The sequence below is a fragment of the Podarcis melisellensis genome (assembly GCF_964234715.1).
Source record: "Podarcis melisellensis genome assembly, chromosome: 7".
In the NCBI taxonomy this organism is placed as follows: Eukaryota; Metazoa; Chordata; class Lepidosauria; order Squamata; family Lacertidae; genus Podarcis; species Podarcis melisellensis.
In genome coordinates this window covers 4,065,711-4,088,383 of record NC_138539.1, presented here as the reverse complement: position 1 = coordinate 4,088,383, position 22,673 = coordinate 4,065,711, and the positions used below count along the sequence as shown (strand labels likewise).

The following is a 22,673-nucleotide window of genomic DNA, read 5'->3' as shown; positions in this document are numbered from 1 at the left end:
AGTTGCAACACACAGAGAAGCCACCCGCCATTTCTCCTCCCAGTCTTCCTCCCATATTCCAAAAAATAAATGCAAATGATACACATACACATATTAGAGACTCACACCCTGTTCGCCATCACTATTTTTTAACAAATATTAATCAAACCCAAGTTGCTCAAACTAGAAATTTCAGCCACCTCCTGGCTATCTACAAAGACTGTGCTTTGAACTGTTTGGAGATGTAGCTTTCAAGGAAACAGCTTTGAGCATGCTCAGAAGGCAGGGAGGAGTGATACTCAATAGCCTTACTTCATCCTATACAGAGACTGGAATTGCCCCCATATCAACAACAACATAGCAACAAACATTGGAATGTCAGCCATATAGATTTTTTTGCCCAGAAACACATGGAAAGCACCTCTTTGTGATAGCTATGCTTTTGGATCGACAACATTCTGGAAGAACTTCAAATACACTGACCTAGATTGCTGGTATTGAAAGATTTGGAATATAGCCCTCTTAGAAAAGCTTTCACACAAATTGCCAGTTCTTCTTTTTTTTAATTATTGACTGTTTTCACATAACAAGTTATTCCAGCAAATCATCTTCATTATATTTTCCCCCATTTTCCCCCTCCCCCTTCCCCCCATACCCTCCCTTCCTTCTCCTACGACTTCCCTCAACTCCTCTTTCTGATTTTTTAACACATATTGTTTTCTACATGTTTCTACATGTCCAGTTCATTTTGTTGTTTTTTAAGTAGCTTGTAAAAGGTTCCCATTCCTCTTTAAAGTCACAGTTGTCCTTGTCACGCAATTTGTACGTCAGTTTCGCCAGTTCTGCATAGTCCATCAGTTTCCCTTGCCACTGATCTTTTGTTGGGGTTTCTTCATTCTTCCATCCTTGTGCTATTAAGACTCTGGCGCCGTTGTCGCATACATAAATATATTCTTCATTTTCCTTGGCAGGGCTTTTCCTACAATCCCTAACAAAAATGCTTCTGGCTTTTTTGCAAATGTTAATTTGAACATTTTCTTCAGCACATTATATATCATTTCCCATATTTTTTAATTTTTCTGCATTCCCACCACATATGCTAAAAAGTTCCTTCTTTTCCCTTACATCTCCAACATACATTTGACCCAGTATTAGACATTCTTGCAATCTGTACTGGTGTTATATACCATCTATACATCATTTTCATATAGTTTTCTTTCAAAAGAGAGCAGTCTGTAAATTTTAAGTCTGTTTTCCACAGTTTTTCCCAGTCTTCAAACAGTATATTATGTCCTATATCTTGTGCCCATTTGATCATGACTGACTTAACCTCCTCATCTTTTGTTTCCCATTCTAGCAGAATACTGTATGCACCCCACACAAATTGCCAGTTCTGAGGTGACATGGAAAGAGAGATCAATTTATGGCCATAAGGTTCCCTTTTATTAAGTATGCTAACATATAGGAGCATGGCAGGAAAATTCTGGCACTGAATAAATAGGTATAGTTATTATGAGTTATGGGCAGTAAAATGGATTTCCTATGTTCTATTAGGGCAGCCTTCCTCAACCTTGGCCCTCCAGATGTTTTTGGCCTACAACTCCCATGATCCCTAGCTAGCAGGACCAGTGGTCAGGGATGGTGGGAATTGTAGTCTCAAAACATTTGGAGGGCTGAGGTTGAGGAAGCCTGTATTAGGGTCTCTGATTTCTTCCCAACATAATGTGTTTTCTTTCTCTCTTACACAGAGATATGTTTGTGTCATTTGAAGTTTCTGTTATTTAAAGTTTGAGGATGCCTCAAATTCTTCCTTCTTTCCACAGAATCATTGAATTGTAGAGTTGAACAGGGGACATCTAGTCTGAACTCCTGCAATCCAGAAATCAGAGCTACGGAATCCCTGACAGGTGACCAGCCAACCACCGCTTACAAACATCCAGGGAAGGAGACTCCACCAGCTTCTGAGGGAGTCTGTTCCACTTTTGAACAGGTCTTACCCCCAGACAGTTCTTCTTGAAGTTCAGTTGGAATCTCCTTTCTTGTAACTTGAAGCCAGAACAGGAGAAAACAAGCTTGCTCCATCTTCCATGTAAAATATTTGCAGATGGCTATCAGCCCTGAGTGCTCACTGGAAGGACAGATCCTGAAGCTGAGGCTCCAATACTTTGGCCACCTCATGAGAAGAGAAGACTCCCTGGAAAAGGCTCTGGTGTTGGGAAAGATTGAGGGCACAAGGAGAAGGGGACAATGGAGGACGAGATGGTTGGACAGTGTTCTCGAAGCTATGAGTTTGACCAAGCTGTGGGAGGCAGTGGAAGACAGGAGGGCCTGGTGTGCTCTGGTCCATAGGGTCACAAAGAGTCGGACATGATTGAACGACTAAACAACAACAACAACAAATCATATCACATGGGTAGTGCTTTGGGTTAAACCACAGAGCCTACGGCTTGCCGAACGGAAGGTCAGCAGTTTGAATCCCCACGACAGGGTGAGCTCCCATTGCTCAGTCCCTGCTCCTGCCAACCTAGCAGTTCGAAAGCACATCAAAGTGCAAGTAGACAAATAGGTACCACTCCGGGGGGAAGGTAAACGGCGTTTTCATGCACTGCTCTGGTTTGCCAGAAGCGGCTTAGTCATGCTGGCCACATGACCCGGAAGCTGTACGCCGGCTCCCTCGGCCAATAAAGCAAGATGAGCGCCGCAACCCCAGAGTTGTCAGTGACTGGACCTAATGGTCAGGGGTCCCTTTACCTTTACCTATCATCTCGGTCTTTGCTTTCCCCATGGGATCCGTTTGTCTGGAGCTTTTTCCTGTACGCAGTCTTTTATTTTACTACATCTAAAACTCTCCACAAAGATTTATTTTTATTTTTTATGAAGGCAAATGCAAAAACAGGATGTCATAGACTTCTGATTGAACCCATGTGGAAGCGACGCTGACCAGAACAGACTGGTTCATCCTTCCATGTTAATTAACTCGGATGTTTGCAAGCTAATGAGCTGCATTTCCTTTAATGAGGGTCTTCTGAGCATTTCCCTCCTGCCTCCTTATATACCTTGCCATCTGGGATCCCCACTCCTACAGCCCAGAACCAGCCATTCATTACTTTAGCCATTGGGTGGAATTTCTTAATGCCATGGCATACATCTCCTGGCTGTGCCTGAAATGACACTGAATTTCCCCTAGAGTGACAGTTCAGTGCAAAATTGTTTGGATGGTGCTTCAGCCAAAGATCGTGGCAATAACATTTCCTGACTGCATGGGCATTGACCTGAAGAACGCCAAGTGAACGGTGCCTTCCTGCATCAGTTTCTTGGAGACTTCCTGCTTGCTGTCCAGTGATGCTGATGCATTCCACAAACCACAGGCTCATTAAATGAATTTTTGGAGGCTGGACTCTCTTATTCTGAAACTCTTACACTAGTCATCAATAACAGCGAGATGTATTTCGAGGTGATGTTCCACTTTCATGCAGATGACATTCATCAGACCGAGCCAGAGGCAAAGACAGTAGCCAACTGGTATGTGCATGGAACTTGATTACTTTAACTGAACCCTTTGCAGATGTTCTCCTTACACATGAAGACCGACCACATCTCTGTGCCTTGCACTCTGTGTCAAGTTTCCTGATGGCCAAAATCACAACACCTGCAGAATGGGTTGTGGACATCTGCTGTGGGGAAGCCTACGTGTGTTGGGAGGGGCGCTCGCAGAAGCTTCCATGAACACCATGAAGCCATAGATGTCAGCTTTCCAAGTGTGCTGGTCCTGTGGGTTACCCGAGAGACAAGGTCCAAGTCCGGTCCGTGGTCAAAGGTGCAACGTGGAGGCAGTCCGTAGTAGCTGAAGCTGGGTGCAGGGCAGGGAGTCGGGTGAAGTCAGGAACAGACAAGCAAGGAGGGAACCAGGGCGGGTCAGGAGCTCTGGCAGAAAAGCAGGACAGGGTTCAGGCAGGAACTAGCAACCAACAATGTTGCTCCCGCAACTTGGAACTGGGGCTGGCCAGCTTTTATCTGCCCCGGGGCATAGGACAGCCCCAATCCTCTGGTGACTCACCTCTCCTGGCCTGGAGGCAAGCACTCCTCCTGCGGGAACTTAGTTCCTTCCGCCTCTCTGCCCTGAGCCTCTGCAGCTCAGGAGAGGCTGGAGGGTTACTGGACCCAGAGGCAACCTCAGCTTCCTCTGACGGGGCTGAGAGTGGAGCACCTGCCGACAATGGGTCCTCCATCACCCCAGGAGCCAGAGCAGACTCAGCTGATGGACACCTGAGGATCCAGCACAGGTGAGGACCCTTCAGGCTCATGCCCCAGCCCCAGCTCAGCTGGTTCTGGAGGCGGGCACTCCTGTGCAGGCTGGGATTCCTCAGGTTCAGCCTCTGAGTCTGGATCCCAGGCCATCACAGTCAAGTGTCCTGATGGCCAAAATCACAACACCTGCAGAATGGGTTGTGGACATCTGCTGTGGGGAAGCCTACGTGTGTTGGGAATGGCGCTCGCACAAGCTTCCATGAACACCATGAAGCCATAGATGTCAGCTTTCCAAGCATCCATGATGTTGGTTGCATAACCAGGATGTTCAATCTTATTCTCTTTCCAAATGTTAGTCTTCCACATGCTGGGATTTCACCTACAACAAGATTTCATTTGGACGAGGATATATTTCCATTCTAATGGATCTATTTTAGTCTAGTCTTCTTCATTGGGGGGGGGGGGGAGAGACATAAGAAGAGCCTGCAGGATCAGGCCAATGGCCCATTCAGCCCAGCCTCCTGTTCTCATGGTGGCCATCCAGATACTTGTCAAAAGTCTGAAAGAGTGACTCGTCTCTCTTCTTACAGCATAGGAAAAAACCTTTAAAAAACCCTCCCCCAAAAAATTCATTTCTCAAAAAAATATGAGGAATAAGAAAAATCAACATCATTTATTTTCAGCGACAAATTCAAGGGCAGAGGGAACCTCCCAGCTGGGATCAGCAAACTCAGCACTGAGATGGATTCCTTCAGAGCCTCCAGTGAAAGGGGAAGGCAGAGGAGAGGGCATCTCATCTGGTAACCTAGTAACCTGCATCCTGTTTCCATGGAGACATGCGCTCCAAGCAGTCGGGGTAGGCTTGACTGACATCTCACACCTTTGGTGGGGAAAAGCCCCTGGTGTCATAGAAACCAGAACTATGGCTGTGAACGGAACCCACTTTCCACCAGGGAACCAGAAGCGGATGAGAGAGACAACGAGAGAGACTGTGTGCTTGCCTTTATTTCCTGAATCATTTTTTTGTGTGTGTGTGCCAGCCGGAAGGACAGGGTGGCAAACCCGGGCGTCTTTGTTTTCATCCCGTCAGAAAGGCACCTGGCAGGCAAATGTCCAAGCTTCGGCTGGGATAATGGGTGAGTGGGTGGATCGTGGGCGGATGGGGAGACAAAAGCGGCTGATTGGTTGTCATTTTCAAAACTGGGAGCGGCGGACAGTGGGCAGAGAGAATACAGATTATGCAGTGAGCTGCTGGTGCACAGGAAGGATTTTAAAGCAGCTCAATTAGATTTCTGTCCACCCTTTTAGCAGAACTAGACAGCTGGTCTGTGGCTCAGGCGACCGATAGAATGGTAGTGTGTCTCTCGGGGAAGAAAGGAATGTGAGTAGTGATTTTGCTTCCGAGCTCTGCTGTGACAACTCATGTTACCTGCCTGGTGAATCACATGCAGGGGTGTGAATATCCCACGCGGTGGGTGTTTGTCAGCAGAAACACTAGTATTTCAGATAAAAAGGTGTGTGTGCGTGTGTGCATGAGTTAGTGAGAGATGAGTGTTCCTCTTAGCACTTCCTCAAGGGGGAAGGCCACAGCTCAGCGTAGAACATCTGCTTCTCACACCAAAGCAAAAAGCCGCGTGTTCAGTCCCCATCATCTCTAAGTAGAGTTGAGAGAGATGTACCTGTCAGTCTGACTCAGCAGAAGAAAGCTTCCATGATCCAACATTCTTATTTGGACAGCCCAGGTAGTGGAGGACCTTTTGTTGTTGTTTAGTCGTTTAGTCGTGTCCGACTCTTCGTGACTCCATGGAGCAGAGCATGCCAGGCACTTCTGTCTTCCACTGCCTCCCGCAGTTTGGTCAAATTCATGCTGGTAGCTTTGAGAACACTGTCCAACCATCTCGCCCTCTGTCGTCCCCTTCTCCTTGTGCCCTCCATCTTTCCAAACATCAGGGTCTTTTCCAGGGAGTCTTCTCTTCTCATCAGGTGGCCAAAGTATTGGAGCCTCAGCTTCATGATCTGTCCTTCCAGTGAGCACTCAGGGCTGAGTGGAGAATGGAGAGGTTGGATCTTCTTGCAGTCCATGGGACTCTCAAGAGTCTCCTCCAGCATCATAATTCAAAAGCATCAAGTGGAGGACCTAGGCATCTCAAGTTTCAGTGGTGCCCTGTGCAACACCAAAATCTCTCCTCCCCTTACCTTCCATTGGACATTATAGTTGTGGCGCCTGCTGCAGCATCTCAGTAGCTCTGTGCCCAGTGTGTACAAAATGGTTGCACTTCCTTAGATCTGCCTTTGGCCCAGGCCTGCAGTGACCCACCAAGCTGAATCCGGCCCACCAGACTGATCACAGAGATCAATCATGGAATCATAGAACTGTAGAGTTAGAAGGGATTCCAGAGGTCATTGGAAGGGAACCTCAAGGCTCATCTAGTCCACCCCACTGCAATGCAGGAATCACAGCTAAAGAATCCCCAACAGATGGCCATCCAACCTCTGTTCAAAAGCCTCCATTGAAGGAGAGTCCACCATCCAATGTAGTCTGTGCAACTGTTGAGCAGAAAGTTCTTCCTAATATTTAGTCAAAATCTCATTCTTGTTATTTGAATCCATTGGTTTGGATCCTACCCTATGGAGCAGCAAAAAAACCAAGCTTCCTCCATCTTCCACGTGACAGCTCTTCAAATATTTGAAGACCGCTATCATGGACATGGGTGGCGCTGTGGGTTATACCACAGAGCCTAGGGCTTGCCAATCAGAAGGTTGGCGGTTCGAATCCCCTCGACGGGGTGAGCTCTCATTGTTCGGTTCCTGCTCCTGCCAACCTAGCAGTTCGAAAGCATGTCAAAGTGCAAGTAAATAAATAGGTACCGCTCCGACGGGAAGGTAAACGGCATTTCCGTGCTCTGCTCTGGTTCACCAGAAGTGGCTTAGTCATGCTGGCCACATGACCTGGAAGCTGTACGCCGGCTCCCTTGGCCAAAAAAGCGAGATGAGCGCCGCACCCCAGAGTTGGCCACGACTGGACCTAATGGTCATGGGTCCATTAGGTCCTCTCAGTCTTCTCTTCTCCAAGCTAAGCATATCCAACTCCCTCAATTATTCCTTCAAACAAGCACGTCCAACTCCCAAGAGTATCTACTCACAGTATAAAAAGACCAGCTGTGATCTACCCATTGTCATTTTAGGGGAGGGTTGGCCAAAGGCGGTCACTAAACTTCATTCCGTGATCTACCTGGGACACCCCTGCGATCTACCTGTAGATGCAATCTACCTGTTGGACATGCCTGCCTTAGAAGATTTGGTTTCCAGACCCAAGTTGAACCCAAGTATTCCTTCTGGTCACATGGTCAGTTTCTTGCAGAACCGGCATTGGAACTGTGTGGGAAAGATATAGTTCTGGCACGTGACAGAGCTGTATAAACATTCTCTGAGGCATGCAGGAGATGCATGTGGATAAACCAATTCCCATATGGTTCACAGAATGTCAGAAGAGCACCGTATTATTAGGATAATTAAAAGAGTCAGCAGTGAAGGAGAGTGACGTCCATGGCTTACTAATCAAAACTATTCTACCGACCTCTGCTTGCAGAATCAGAGCTGACAAATTACTTACTTTTCACAACCCTGGGTTTCTCTGGCCCTCCCAAGGAGTCCCCCGCTGGGAACTGACCAGTTCACGCTGATTTCTGTATGACAATTACAGAGTTCATGACTCATACCTGGTTCAGGTGTTCAGTACACATTGGGTTCCCTATCCAAATCCTCAATTCAGAACCAAATTGAATTGATGCCAACCCAGGTTTCAGCTGAATTGGGTTGAGGTAGACCCAACACAGATCAGGTCCACCTAGAGCAACCTGAGACTGTCAAAAGATGGTGGTGGTCTGGCAGCAAGCAGAGCAGGGAGAAGTAGATTTATGAAGTCAGCCTATGAGAGTCTCCTTTCCTCTCCTTAAACCATATGTTTAATTAAGGTTTAAAACCAAGGCTTGTTTCCAGCCAGGACTTGTCGGAACTCAGTCCCAGCACCTCTCAGGTGGACTCCATTGCCACAATTCAAAGTGTTGGTGCTGACCTTTAAAGCCCTAAACGGCCTCGGCCCAGTATACCTGAAGGAGCGTCTCCACCCCCATCGTTCTACCCAGAAACTGAGGTCCAGCTCCTAGGACCTTCTGGTGGTTCCCTCACTGCGAGAAGCCAAGTTACAGGGAACCAGGCAGAGGGCCTTCTTGGTAGTGGCACCCATCCTGTGGAATGCCCTCCCACCAGATGTCAAAGAGAACAACAACTACCAGACTTTTAGAAGACATCTGAAAGCAGCCCTGCTTAGGGAAGCTTTTAATGTTTGATGCATTACTGTATTTTAATATTTTGTTAGAAGCCGCCCAGAGTGGCTGGGGAAGCCCAGCCCGATGGGCGGGGTATAAAAAATAAAAAAATATTATTATTATTATCATGAACAAGGGAAGTGTTCGTGTTGAGTTCTGGCACCTCTTTTTTTTTAGAATAACGGCACTGTTTAAAACTCATATTAAACTGTGCACCACTCCTTCAGTTTAAGGTCTGGTTCTGTGTTGTTTTGGCTGCCTATTATTCCATGCCAGACCCTGGTCACTCCAATGGGTAGGATTACCACAAAACAAATAAAAATAGTAGCCCAGTGGCAGCCGCTATAGCAAAGGGATGGCCGATCTGGGATTAGGAGATGTTGCCAAGAACAAGATTTCAACAGAGGGCAAGAGAAGGAGGGAAGGGGACTGGATACAGAAGGCCAGAAAGTGCATCTTGAGCATGGCTAATTTCAGTGAATCAGAACCAGATGGATCCCTCCCACCAACGGGTCCTCCACAGATGGCAGAAGAACTGGAGATCGCAGACCTTTCTGCTTGTAGTAGATTTATGATTCAACAGATGCGACAACTCAGCTGAGGGGCGGCAGAGGAGGAAGGCTGAAGGTTTTGTTTATATAGTGTGAAGGGGGCTGTAGCTTCATGTAGAGCCACACACTTAACAGTCAGACCTTAGCACCCCCTCATTTCTCATAGTGAGGGAACTGCCAGAAGGCCCTTGGAGCTGGACCTCAGTGTCCGGGCTGAACGATGGGGGTGGAGACGCTCCTTCAGGTATACTGGGGCAAGGCTGTTTAGGGCTGTTTAGGTCAGCACCAACACTTTGAATTGTGCTTGGAAACGTACTGGGAGCCAGTGTAGATCTTTCAAGACCAGTGTTATATGGTCTCGGCGGCCGCTCCCAGTCACCAGCCTAGCTGCCGCATTCTGGATTAGTTGTAGTTTCTGGGTCACCTTCAAAGGTAGCCCTTTGCAGTAGTCCAATTGGGAGATAACCAGAGCATGCACCACTCTGGCGAGACAGTCTGTGGGCAGGGAGGGTCTCATCCTGCATACCAGGTGGAGCTGGTAGATAGCTGCCCTGGACACAGAATTGACCTGTGCCTCCATGGACAGCTGTGAGTCCAAAACAACTCCCAGGCTGCATACCTGGTCCTTCAGCGGCAGAGTTACCCCATTCAGGACCAGGGAGTCCTCCACACCTGCCCCCCGTCCCCCCAAACATTACAGGGTTAGATAAAGCAAAGTTCTAATAAGGCAGTTCCATATGTTCACAGATGAGGCCTTAAGTTCAAATCTCATCTGTTAAAGAACTCGAGTAAAGCTCAGGAGTCCCAGGATCAATCAGAATTGATAACATGTGCCCACTGAGCATAAGAAAAACCCCTGCTTGACCACATCAGTGGTCCATCTAGTCACCATCCTGCTTTCACAATGGCCAAACAAATGCCAGTGGGAAGTTGTGAAGCTGGCCCTGAGCACAAAAGCAATCTCATCTCCTGTAGTTTCCAGCAACTTGTATCCATAGGCATTTCTGCTTTCAACCATGGAGGTATCATGGCTAGGAGCCATTGTGGCTAGTAACCATCAATACCCTTAGGTAAAGGTAAAGGAACCCCTGACCACTAGGTCCAGTCATGACCGACTCTGGGGTTGCGGCGCTCATCTCACTTTATTGGCCGAGGGAGCCGGCGTACAGCTTCCGGGTCATGTGGCCAGCATGACTAAGCCGCTTCTGGCAAAACCAGAGCAGCTCACGGAAACACCATTTACCTTCCCACTGGAGTGGTACCTATTTATCTACTTGCACTTTGACGTGCTTTCAAACTGCTAGGTTGGCAGGAGCAGGGACCGAGCAACGGGAGCTCACCCCATCATGGGGATTCAAACTACCAACCTTCTGATCGGCAAGTCCTAGACTCTGTGGTTTAACCCACAGCGCCACCCGCCTTATTCCTCCACAAAGTTGTCCAAACGTCTCTCAAAGCCATCCAAGATGGCAGCGTTCGCTTCCCCCTGTGGGAGTGAGTTCCATAGTTTAACTATCTACTGCAGTGATATGGGCTTTCTCTTCTCTGTCCTGGTGGTCAATTGTAGCAAGAGTTATTCATAGGATCATAATACCCAGATACAAAGTCAAGCCATCTAGTCAACCACTCCACAAGAATAGGGTACAGTACTTCTTTCCATGCCCCCAAGTCAGCTCTGCAATGTAGTCCACAACTGCACTACAAATTAGAGGCGTCATCTTCTTAAGAATATTGAGGGAGCCCATGCCCTACCTTCACACCCTCCTTGTGCAGTTTTGGCTAGCTGGGTTGTGTCCCAGAGCTCTGATAGTGTTGTTTGTGTGTCTGGATGGAGAATACAGAGAGGTTTGCGTGTGTCTACAAAGGAAATATGTTCATTGCTCCATCCACTTTTGCCTGTGGCCACCTCACAGCTCAGGAAGTTGCCCAGAAAGCAATGCAACCCTTGATCTCAAGAAAAGGTTCCTCACTCCAATCTGCTTCAACTGGCAGTGGTTTCCCCAGTGTCAGGCAGAGAATGAATCTTCCCCACCACCTGTTGCTACCTGATTTTTTTAAACTGGACACACTGCCAAGAATTGAACCTTCTGCTGACTGCATGCGCAAAGCGAGCCAGTAGCCTAGAGCCCCTTGTGCTCTTGACAAGGGCAATACCTCCTAGAGAATAAATCACTTTACTGCAATAGCCACATTAGAAATTACTACAAGCTAGGACTCAAAGCATCCAGAGGGAGGACAAGGTGGACCGGAAGGGTAGAAAGCTTCCCTCACATTTGATCTCGCCATGACAGCATTGCTGCAGCACTGCACACATATAAGTCATGCACTTATTCATAGCCTGACAAGTGATTTTTGCCCTTGCTTTCTGCAGATTCACTGCCCCTAGGTATGCCTTTGCTGTAAGCCCAGCCAAACTGCACAGGAAGAGTTACAGGTAGGTAGCCGTGTTGGTCTGCCGTAGTCAGAACAAAATAAAAAAAATTCCTTCCAGTAGCACCTTAGAGACCAACTAAGTTTGCTACTGGTATGAGCTTTCGTGTGCATGCACACTTCTTCAGATACAGGAAAAGCAAGTCTAAAGCTTGCAACCTGTGCCCTTGTAAGCTTTCAACAGCAATTGTGTGGGTGGGTGGGCAAGGATGAATGAGAGTCAAGACTGGGGTTGTTTTAGTCAGTTATCACAATGTTTTATTATAGAAATCTACAAAAAAAGAAGAACCAATCATTTTCTTGCTATGAACAGACTTTGCTACAATTGCTTTGCAGCTGAAGAACGCTGTCTTTGTTTTATTTTTATTCATTTCTATCAAAAGCAGGGGCTGACACAGCCTCTTATGTTTCACCACCAAAGTGATACCATAAGGAATAAGTGGCCTCGTACAATCAGAAGAGAGTCAAGTGGTTTGGGCATACGTTGAATATTGGATCCCCAAGCCCATTTATCGACACAATTCATAATGTATCAGTAAGTTCACCTTCTGTGCAACCCACAGCGAACTGATGAATGCTCAATAGTGAAAACAAAACCAGAAATAGAAAACAGCTTTTTTGGAATAATGGAACACAATGAACAAGATTAGCTTTTGGCTTTACATACATATTTTGCACACATAACCTTGCCCCCGACTCTCCCTCGCAAGAGGAACACAATCAAATCTCTCAATGAGAACTTGATGGTGAATTAGCAAGCTCCCATTGGTTAGAAGCCATTGGTGTAGTGAAAAAGACAGCAATCTTATTGGTCCACTCCCTAAAGAACCCCAGAACTATAATGTCACATAGGTGTCATCCCAATTAATGCCTGAAGAGTTAGTTGGGTGGTGGTCAAGAGATAGAAGAAAATGATATTTAGGACTCTCTGAAAGTCCACCATCTTCTTCAGGTTAGCATTCATTTTTTATTATTATTTTAATTTAATTGTCCTGTCCCTGAATATTCTTCTTTAGACAGCTGAAGGTGTTTAGCGCCTTCTTAGCTGTGAGCTGGAAGATATCAGAATATGGCAATATGAGATGATTTGGCACATTGACATACATTTATAGACAGTCAGAACCTACACAAGAGCTGTAGGCCAAGTAGTTTTGGAAGAAAGAAGAAACAAAATCCAAAACCATCTCCAACCCAACCTGTTTGACAGGTGGAATATGAAGTGAAACTTATTTGAACATCAAAAAAAGTTTTGGTTCAATGCACACTGCATACAATGGTGTGCATGTCTTTGCTTCCTAGTTAGCTCAAGAAAGAAAGAAAAATGGGAGCAGCCGAGCAGCCAAAGAAATGTGGTTCCTTGTGGTTCTTCTGGCCATTGTGAGATGCTGGACATGCCCATTCATCTCGTACCTGATTGCCAGCTGTCCTAAGGCTACTGCACCCACCTGGCCATTCAGCCAAACATATTTGATTCCAATGTGCTTTTCTGAACATAAAAGTGTTCAAAAAATCTTCAGCTTTGACTGCCCAAGCTCCATGGACAGTGGAGTTCTCTTTGGCCAGTAGAGTTCTCAGGATATAGTGGACTGAGCTCTTAGATAATCTGAACAGGAAATGAATTTTTACCTTACCTCCCTGCCCTGCCCCACAAAACCCTCATTGTCACCCACAGTTACAATCAATAAGCAACACCCCAGTTACAGTATCCCCTTCCTTAGTGAGGTCCTGCATTCAAGTTCTTCAGACCTTCAGCCACCCTTCACACCCCCAATCCCATAAATCATATTGCTATAGTTGTCACTTTGAGTCTTTGCAGTTTCCGCAATGAGTGTGGTCCCTGGGACACATTTTCCCCTTTTGCTGGTTGCATCATGTATAGATGTGCCTTTTCTCTGCCCTCGTAACTGAAGCATCTTTTCTGGCATTTGGCATGGTTGGCATTTTCTTCCAGATGTCGATCTTTCTGAGATGCACTCTCATAGGTGCCAGCTGCTTGCCAACATGGGAGTGATGACTCAAGCAATCAAGGAGCTGACTCTGTCTATCTTCAGAAGGACAACAACTTCCTGCAATAAAGGGATGTGAAGGTTAGATGATGAATTGGGAAAATGGAGAGAAGATCTACAGAGGTTTGGGGTGTCAGAGGAAGTAGACCCTGAAATACTAGCTGCTGGGAATGGCAGGTGGTTGAGGAGCTGCTGCACTCAGGTTCTGCTTGTGAACTTCCCATGGCCATCTCTTTGGCCACTATGGAAACAGAGTGCTGAACAATCGCCAAACAAAGGGGGATTTGCAACGTCATAGTTGCAAAGCAGCGTTTCAGAACACAGGAAACTAAATGTATCCTTTGAGTGGGAAGGACTCATTAGGGATTAATAGGTACAATGGGCATTCAGAAGTTGGCGTCTGCTGGGGTTGGACTAGAATTAAACCGTGATTGCAGACAGCTATTTACCTTCTCCAAGTGATCTCCGAACAGGAGCTGCAGGAGCTTTTTGGAATCTGACGTCCATCCAGCCCGACTGCATGATGGGACTTTCTGAGCCGCCCTTCTGCCTCCATCTCTGCTCCACATGCAATTCAAGAAGTGCTTCGCTCCCAACCGCTTTTGAATGAGTCACTGCAAAAAACAACAACCAGAAAGCGGAACATGAGCTGTGAGCCAGATCAGCTTCACCAACACAATGTACCTTTGCATTAGCTATTGTTCCCCTTCTCTCTGTGAGCTCCAGCAGCAATTCTTTGTCTGAATGAGCATCACTCTGACAGCAGACTGTCCGTAGCTGGGCATACGCTTATGCATGGCAGCTGGAGATCTGCCTGTTCTCTAGGAATGAATGCTCCCTATTTTGCTTTTGGCTCTTTCAGAAACTGGAAGAACTGACTATTTTTGCTTTCTGCAAACCACTCAAATGATCCTGGGGAAGGGTGCGGGAGGAATCATACTTGGAAGCTGATAGGGTGCTAAAAAGCCTTCCCCTATCCAGAACATGAAAGGCAGAGTGATAAGTCAGCTCTCAAGTATACGGATAGGGAGATTAGGTTAGGCAACTGCTGGGGTTTCTTCTAACTCTGTCTTGTAAAACAGGGGCATCCAACAAGGTGCCCTCCAGATGTTAGTGGACTACAACTCCCATCAACCCCATCAAGTCCAGCAACATCTAGAGGGCACCATGTTGACTACTCCTGCTGATGACGGGAGAGAGATTTCACTAACCCAAGTCCATACATCCTCTCTAAAGATATTTGCTTTCTCCTAGCAACATCAGTCCTAGATTTAAGCATCTCTTCTGCAAATTAACATGGACCACCGTTCATAAGTCCCATTTGGAAATGGCATCTTTCCACTTCCCTAATTATCCCTACCCACCCATATCTGACTTTGATACAGCTGAAATTTGTTTCTCCAAGTTTGAAGGCTATATTTGTCAACCCTACTGGCATAAAGTCAATGAGCAGGGGAGATTTGTATCTTACCTGTAGCCTGTGGGAAGAAGTCGCACCCAGAAGGCTCTCAGAACGGTTGGGGTGATATCTTGCTCTTCACTGCTTCTCTTGCATCAATGGAGCAGGTCTCCGTGCGAGTTCTGCCTTCTTCTAGTCATATGGACTAGCAAGCCATTCTAAAAGGCTACAGCTGGTTCCTTCCTTCAGTTCTATGACTGTAGAGGGCGCAGACTTTCTGTAGCAGAGACTTCATGCTTCATGTTTCATTTTTTTCCTCTCTCCAACTACAGTACCAAAGTTTCTCAAAGTTGCCTGTCTTTTGCTTCATTGGGGAAAGCCGTTTAACTTTCATTATTTAGAAAAATTCTCAAAGGTGTTCAATGGATGTGCCATCTCTATCTTCTTGGTGCAGAGATTAAGGTGGCATGACTTCTTAATTCAAGTTGTGTTTGTATACAACTAACCCCTGTACAACTTTAGAGTGTTTTTTGTTCTTTCTTTTTAGGATCTTAATGTGAGAAGAAGGCGCCCCACCCTCGCAAAGCCCTATCTTCCCAAAATCTAGAATGTAGAGGAGCAAATCATCAGGCTCATCACCACTCTTGAATGTGTGGCTGATGATCCTTCTGGAGCTGAAAGACCTGAATGCCCAAGTCAAAGCCAAAGAGAATCCAGAGGTCCACTTGGAGATGGAAACATGAGAGTTGGGTGAGAGCAGGGGATGGGTTAATTTGATGGCTGAAACTCCTGCTGAAGTCCTTTAGGACCTCCCCAAACTTGCTAAAAGTTCCCTTCCCCTATCTGTTTGGAGCTCAGCTGAAAAGTTGGAAGAAGCAGGAGAAAGAGGGGAAACCAATAGCTTTCAAGAGAGTTAGTGAAAGTCCACTGATGGTTCCCACAAGCGGGGAGGAGAATGTCTGGAAGGAAAAGCACCTTGAAGGAAAGGACTGATGTGAGCGAGAAGGAAATCCTTCTGTCACGCCCGATGAAATCCCCTGGGAAGCTGTGCCCCAGGAGGTGTGGCTGCCTCTGCCACGACGAAGAGGCTGGTTTGTCTTTCTGACATAGTCCAGTCCTTGCAATGGCTTTTTAAAAAGAAATCCTCAAAAGAGCCATCCATTATCCAGCTTGAACCATCTTGAGTGATTCAGGCTAGCCACGCTCTCAGCATGGTTGATCTTGAAGAAAATTAGATTTTCCTCCTACCGGTCATTAGGCTGAGTGTATCTTCAGACCCACCATGGCTGAAGTTCTCAGATGAAAGGAAACAACCTTCCTAAATAATCCACCAACCCCCTTCTTTGTCATATCTGTTTCACACTACTCTGCTCATATCACTGTGGTCGGGACAGAAACCTCGGGTTGAGTTCCGTCACTAGCAATTGGGCTGGCAGTGGTGGAGGGAGGGAGGCTTTCCAATGAGTCCCTCAACTCAGGGGTCCTCTGGGGACTGGGCTCCTCAGAGTTGTCAAAGTTGACCTCAACTTCCTTGCCCCTCTGAATCAGCTGTTCTAAAGTTTTGGGGTAAGGGTGGCTGAGGAAGCGTTTGAGTTTGGGCTGGAGGGTCCCTACCACATACTGGATGACCTCCTCCTCCTCAGCATCAACGTAGAGAGTCTGGTACAGGTCCCTTTTGCGCCAAAGGAACTGATCTAGAGGTTCTCCATCCTTCTGAGGGAGATCCAGCTCTCTCTTAATGGCATCCCTGGTCAGGGTGCCCTCGCTATACTGAAGGAACTCCTTCTTGAACTCCAGCCAATTCTTGACGGAGTCCTGCTTGTACTCCCACCACTTTTTGGCCGGCCCGTTCATGTGGTTCTCAATCTGAGAGAGCCAGTACTCCTCAGTGCCACCCACCTGCTTCAGATAGTCCTCCAAGTGAGTGAGGAACTCCCTGGGGTCCTCAAAAATTTGGGTCTCCACTGGGGAAGGTGGAGTATCTTCTGAGACAGAGACCCACTGGTAGGAATCATGGGACTGAGGCACGATAGGGACATCCCCGGTAGGAGGAGGTGTCAGGGCATACATCTGGCTCATGTCTAGGGCATAATCATAAATCTCCCCTTCACTGGGCCTGATCTCTGGGCCTCCCACCCCTACCGAGACAGTCTGCCTGTGGTTGTCTCCATGGCAGTACTTTGCCCCACCAGACTCGAGCCGGTCAGCCCACTTCTCCAGGCGGAAGAACACTTCCTTCCAGACATTCATCTCTCTCTTGACCCACCTCTCCAAGTGAGCAATGGTCTCCTGGCATCTAGACAGGCAGGCCTTGATGGACTTCTTCCACCTCTGGTTCTCAGCAGCTGAGGGGACATGGTCCTCAAGGTTGTTCTCAAGTTTCCCCACCGACTTCTGCAGGCCTTTCAGCTCCCGCTCCACCTGCTTTGACACCTCGGTCAGGAGGTGCCGGTGGGTCCTCCTGACGTGGTCTAGCATCTCCGCCCTGCACTTCCCTATCTGGAGGATCACATTGGGCTTGTTGTTATTGGCCACGCCGCGGTGGCCCTGGAAAGAGTGGAGGTTCACCTGGTTGATGTTGTCCAACTGCATGTTTTCTAGCTGTGGGCTAATCAAGCTTTCGCCCCTTTGACAGACTCTCTCCAAAAGTCGCAACCACCCAGTCCAGAAATGGACTACCCGTTCCCCCTGCAAATTACAAACACAACCAAATCAAGAAAATCACCCTGGGAAGTCTTGCCGTCCAACTGCCCTTGTGCTACAGCCAAAGTCCAGGACAAAAAAAAGTTCTCTTCAGTGTCTGGTCCTTCCTCTGTCTCCCAGGAGTCCTTAATCCCCGAGCTGAGCTGTCGAGAACTTCCCCGGCAAGTGGCAATGCTCTCCGCTGTTGCCTGTGTCGTTCCTGCTGCTGCTTCCTTGCTTTCGAGTCTTCCTAGAACTTCACGCTAACAAGTGTCTGAATCGCTCTCTCTCCTCTGCTTAGCTGGAAAACAGAGAGCTATTTGCTTTCTCTCTGTGATGTGCCACTAGCTCAGACGGCTCCCTATACTTATACACCACACACCTCCCTATGTGGGTGTAGCCAAGCCTCTGTGCTCATCGGCATCTTGCTGCTGATTGGAGGAGAAGGATTCAGTGGAAAACACAGCTCCTGGCAAGCATCTCTCTCCCTCGCCCTCCCCGGCTCCCTTTAGCTTCTCCCACCCCCTTCCACACACCCCCAGACTTGAGGCGAGAAGCACTTTAAAGGTTCTGGAGACAGTTGGATGGATGGATGAGTAATTCCTACCTTTTCTCATCACCCCTTTCAGCTCCCCCTTCCTCCCCCTCTCCACTCTCCCCCAAAAGAAAAGGTCTTATTCATCTCCCGACCCTTTATACATAAAGGCCCTTTTTGCAAAGGTCCTCAGACCCCGAAAGACCCCATGGCACGAGGGAGATGGCTTTAAAGCTCGCTGTGTCACCCACCCTCCGCTGGCCAGCTGTGAGTTGCTCACCCACCTGCCCCCACACATGACACACTCACCCGCACCTGTGCAACCCCTCATTATTAGAGGCTAAGGGGTCAATGGCTGAGCAAAGTGGAAAAGGACACGGTTTTATTTTCCAAATAGGAGGTGGGAATTTTGCCTCTAGCCGTTTTCTGTTATGCAATTGTAACCATATATGGGGGGGGGGGTTTGGAAGGAGGGAGAGCTGTCAATATGCTGCAGGTTAAAACCGGGGGGGGGGGAGTCCTACCCTTCCAGGGTTTCCAGCCAATTAAGTCCGCCCATCGCAAGGCTTTCCAGTTACTAAGCTTGAATCAGTTGCTTAATCACACGGTGCAGCCCACAGACGCAGATGAAGCTCACACTCGTTGATGAAGCAGGAAGCCGAACCATAAAAGGACACCGGGGGTTTATATAACCAGGAGATAAAGAGATTCCCTTTCTGGAAAAGGAGATTGAGGCAGAATGTGTGTATGCTTCCCCTCCGGAACTCCAGCCCGTCATTCAGATGCCGGGCTGGGATGACAGGGTGGTGATGATACATTTTTAGGATTGGGGGAGCTGCTCCCTGGAACTTACTAAGCAAGGTTGGAGGGTTATGTAACTTGGTGAGTACTTACCAGGACACCCCCTCCCTCCTTCCCACTCCCCAAAATGCACGATTTGCTTAGCCTCTGTTCTGGATGGAATCAGTCGATCAAAAATAACCACACAGCTGAATTTGCATTGGGTCTTTCAAGTGTCCCTGGAGGAACACAGAGTCCCTTTTATCTAGGGTGGTCTGGTTGTGGGGTGACGGGTGGCCTAGGTTTCCTAGGGAACTGAACCCCGGCAATTTCTGCTTTGCGAATTTTCGATACAGGTTGTGCCCTTTGCGATAGACTCTTAGGCATGCAACATCTGATTTGGAGAAGGGGTGTTGGAGTGAAGGATTATTCTGTAGAGTTTAACTGAATTCCAGGTCCCTCTCTCTGTGTTTTTGTTTAGTAGGGGTCTCTGAAAATGTGATTTTTATTCCCTGGGGCTTTTGATAAGGAGGTGGACTATGTGGTGGGTCAGAGGTGGGTTCCAATGCCAGGAATTGAACCTGGAACATTCTGAATGCCAAGCAGGTGCTCTTCAACCGAGTTAAAGCCCTCCCTGAAATACGCAGTACACATGTGAAGAGACCGATGAATTAACATCGGAGGGAGAGAAGACAGGGAGAGACATCACATCCCACACCGGCTACAAACCCAAATCTGCAGAAGGAAAACCAGTCAAAGGTGTATAAAGGTCAAGGGACCCCTGACCATTAGGTCCAGTCATGGCCGACTCTGGGGTTGTGGCGCTCAGCTCGCTTTATTGGCCGAGGGAGCCAGTGTTTGTCCGCAGACAGCTTCCGGGTCATGTGGCCAGCATGACTAAGCTGCTTCTGACTAACCAGAGCAGCGCACGGGCCCCTATAATCTGGAACCCTGAGTGGACAGATTTCTAGCTTATGTGGGAATCTTTCATGTATTCAGCATGCTTCCCCTCTGCTGGAGATATGCTCCTAATGTCTCATAGACACCCTAGGACCAGGCCGGGTGTGAACGGTCCCATTCTATCTCCACGTGCTGCTAATTTTGTGGGAGGAAGAACACCCAACACAGCTTAGGAGCTCAGTTATGAATTCTGCATTTCTGCCATTACTTTGTTGTTGTTTAGTCGTTTAGTCGTGTCCGACTCTTCGTGACCCCCTGGACCAGAGCACACCAGGCACTTCTGTCCTCCACTGCCTCCCACAGTTTGGTCAAACTCATGCTGGTAGCTTTGAGAACACTGTCCAGCCATCTCGTCCTCTGTTGTCCCCTTCTCCTTGTGCCCTCCATCTTTCCCAACATCAGGGTCTTTTCCAGGGAGCCTTCTCTTCTCATGAGGTGGCCAAAGTCTTGGAGCCTCAGCTTCAGGATCTGTCCTTCCAGTGAGCACTCAGGGCTGATTTCCTTCAGAATGGAGAGGTTTGATCTTCTTGCAGTCCATGGGACTCTCAAGAGTCCCAGGAACATTAGCTGACTTGGCTAAACCCCTTCGTGTTACAGAATTGAGACTCCTTAAAGGGGCAGCAAAATAGATCAGGTGAACACACCTAGTGAAATGGATCAAGTCAGCCAGTTTTAAAATGCCATAGGGATTTATTCCAGATGTGCACCTCAGTGGTTGCTGGACAGATCACTTTGGAGGCAGCAATACTTCTGAATACAAGTTGTTAGAAACCACAGGAAGGAGAGAGGGCTCTTGTTCTTGAATCCTGATTTGGGGCATCTGGTTGTTCACAGTGAGAACAGGATGTTGGACTAGATGGGCCATTGGCTTGATACAGCAGGCGCTTAGAATCATAGAATTGTAGAGGGATCCCAAGGGTCATCCAGTCTAATACCCTTCAATGCAGGAATCTCAGTTGAAGCATCCATGACAGATGACTATCCAGGACAGCTGTTTATCAGCTCCACCTGGGAAGCAGGCTGAGACCCTCCCTGCCCACGGACTGCCTTGCCAGAGTTGTGCACGCTCTAGTTATCTCCCGCTTGGACTACTGCCATGCGATCTACGTGGGGCTACCTTTGAAGGTGACCCAGAAACTACAACTGATCCAGAATGCGGCAGCTGGCCTAGTGACTGGGAGCGACCGCTGAGACCACATAACACTGGTCCTGAAAGACCTACATTGGCTCCCAGTACGTTTCCAAGCACAATTCAAAGTGTTGGTGCTGATCTTTAAAGCCCTAATTAGCCGCTGAAGGAGCATCTCCACCCCCATTGTTCTGCCTGAACGCTGATGTCCAGCGCTGAGGGCCTTCTGGTAGTTCCCTCATTGTGAGAAGCAAAGCTACAGGGAACTAGGCAGAGGGCCTTCTCGGTGGTGGCACCCGCCCTATGGAATGCCCTCCCACCAGATGTCAAAGAGATAAAAAACTACCTGACATTTAGAAGGCATTTGAAGGCAGCCCTGTTCAGGGAAGTTTTTAATGTGTGACATTTTAATGTCTTTTTAATCTTTGTTGGAAGACGCCCAGAGTGGCTGGGGAGACCCAGCCAGATGGGGGGGGGTACAAATAAATTATTATTATTATTATTATTATTATTATTATTATTATTATGCTCAGAAACCTCCAAGAAAAGAAAACCTTATGTTCTTTTCTAACAAGTCAACTGTGGACTCTTGTCTGAGACCAGGCAGCTTCAGGAATCCAGTGTTTGTGAATTCCAGTATGACATGAGCTGATTCAGTCCTTTGCATCAATGTGCATATTTGTTAATTGCACATAGAAAACTCCTCCATGGAGCTCAAGGTTATCCTTAATCACATTTTATACTCACAGCAACCCTGAGAAGTAGGTTGAACTGAGAGTAAGTGACTCATTAAAGGTCTCCCAGTGGGCTTCATGGTTGAGTGGTGCTTTGAACCGCATACATATCTGTGACTCTTAATGCAGACTTCAAAATAAAACAGGTTTCAGAGACTGGTGTAAGAACAGGCGTGAAAGGAAAACTGGACTGGAAATAGATTGATCCAAATGAGAGCCTTCAAATCCTGAAATGGGTGCAAACCCTGAAACATACAGCTGAGCCTCTGCTTACCTTAACTGTGTGGTGCTGGCTAATCTTGCACCCATTGCACAGACAGGGAAAACTGAGGTTCTTAGTGAGTGAGTTCCCTAAGAGTAATCAAATCCATTCACAGATGAACTAGCAGTTAGATTGATGACTCCACTGCCTGTGTCCCAACTCAACTGAGATTTGCTATCTCTTCTTGAGGACCATCTCAGAAAGAAGACGGAGAGGTAATATGATGGCCATCTTCCAGCATTGAAAGGGTTGCATGGTGAGTTCCTGTCTCCCCCAGTGAAATAAAGGCACGTGACATAATTATTTAAGGTTAATGGGCTAAATAAGGCCACAACTTTTATTGGTTACAGGTGATGAGCGGTATTGGCTTAGGCATTGGTCCTAACCGACTATATCTGACTTCAGCCCGTCTTCTCGAAGTCCAGGAAGGGTTAACCACCAGTAGGGGGAGTCTTGCTGATGCACATCAAGTAGGAACTCCCCTGGGGTCACTGATAGGGGGTGTGCCTTAGGCCCTCACCTCCATAGGCTTCGGACAGGGCCATGCCCCCTGGAATCCTTTACCGGACTACCCTTCAATATGTGGGGCAGGTGATGGCGCTTCCCCCCCCCCCTTCCATCTACAGAACAATACCAATGCCTAACCGCCA

At 47.6% G+C, this 22,673-nt stretch overlaps 1 protein-coding gene across 1 annotated transcript; it reads right to left on the bottom strand.

Annotated features, from left to right (window-relative positions):
• Window positions 1-15,337: 15,337 nt before the first annotated feature.
• ARC (activity regulated cytoskeleton associated protein) lies at window positions 15,338-18,101 on the bottom strand. Its single transcript, XM_081918384.1, has one exon. It carries the CDS (start codon window positions 17,531-17,533, stop codon window positions 16,313-16,315), a length of 1,221 nt encoding a protein of 406 aa, XP_081774510.1. The 5' UTR covers window positions 17,534-18,101; the 3' UTR covers window positions 15,338-16,312.
• Between the last annotated feature and the right edge of the window lie 4,572 nt (window positions 18,102-22,673).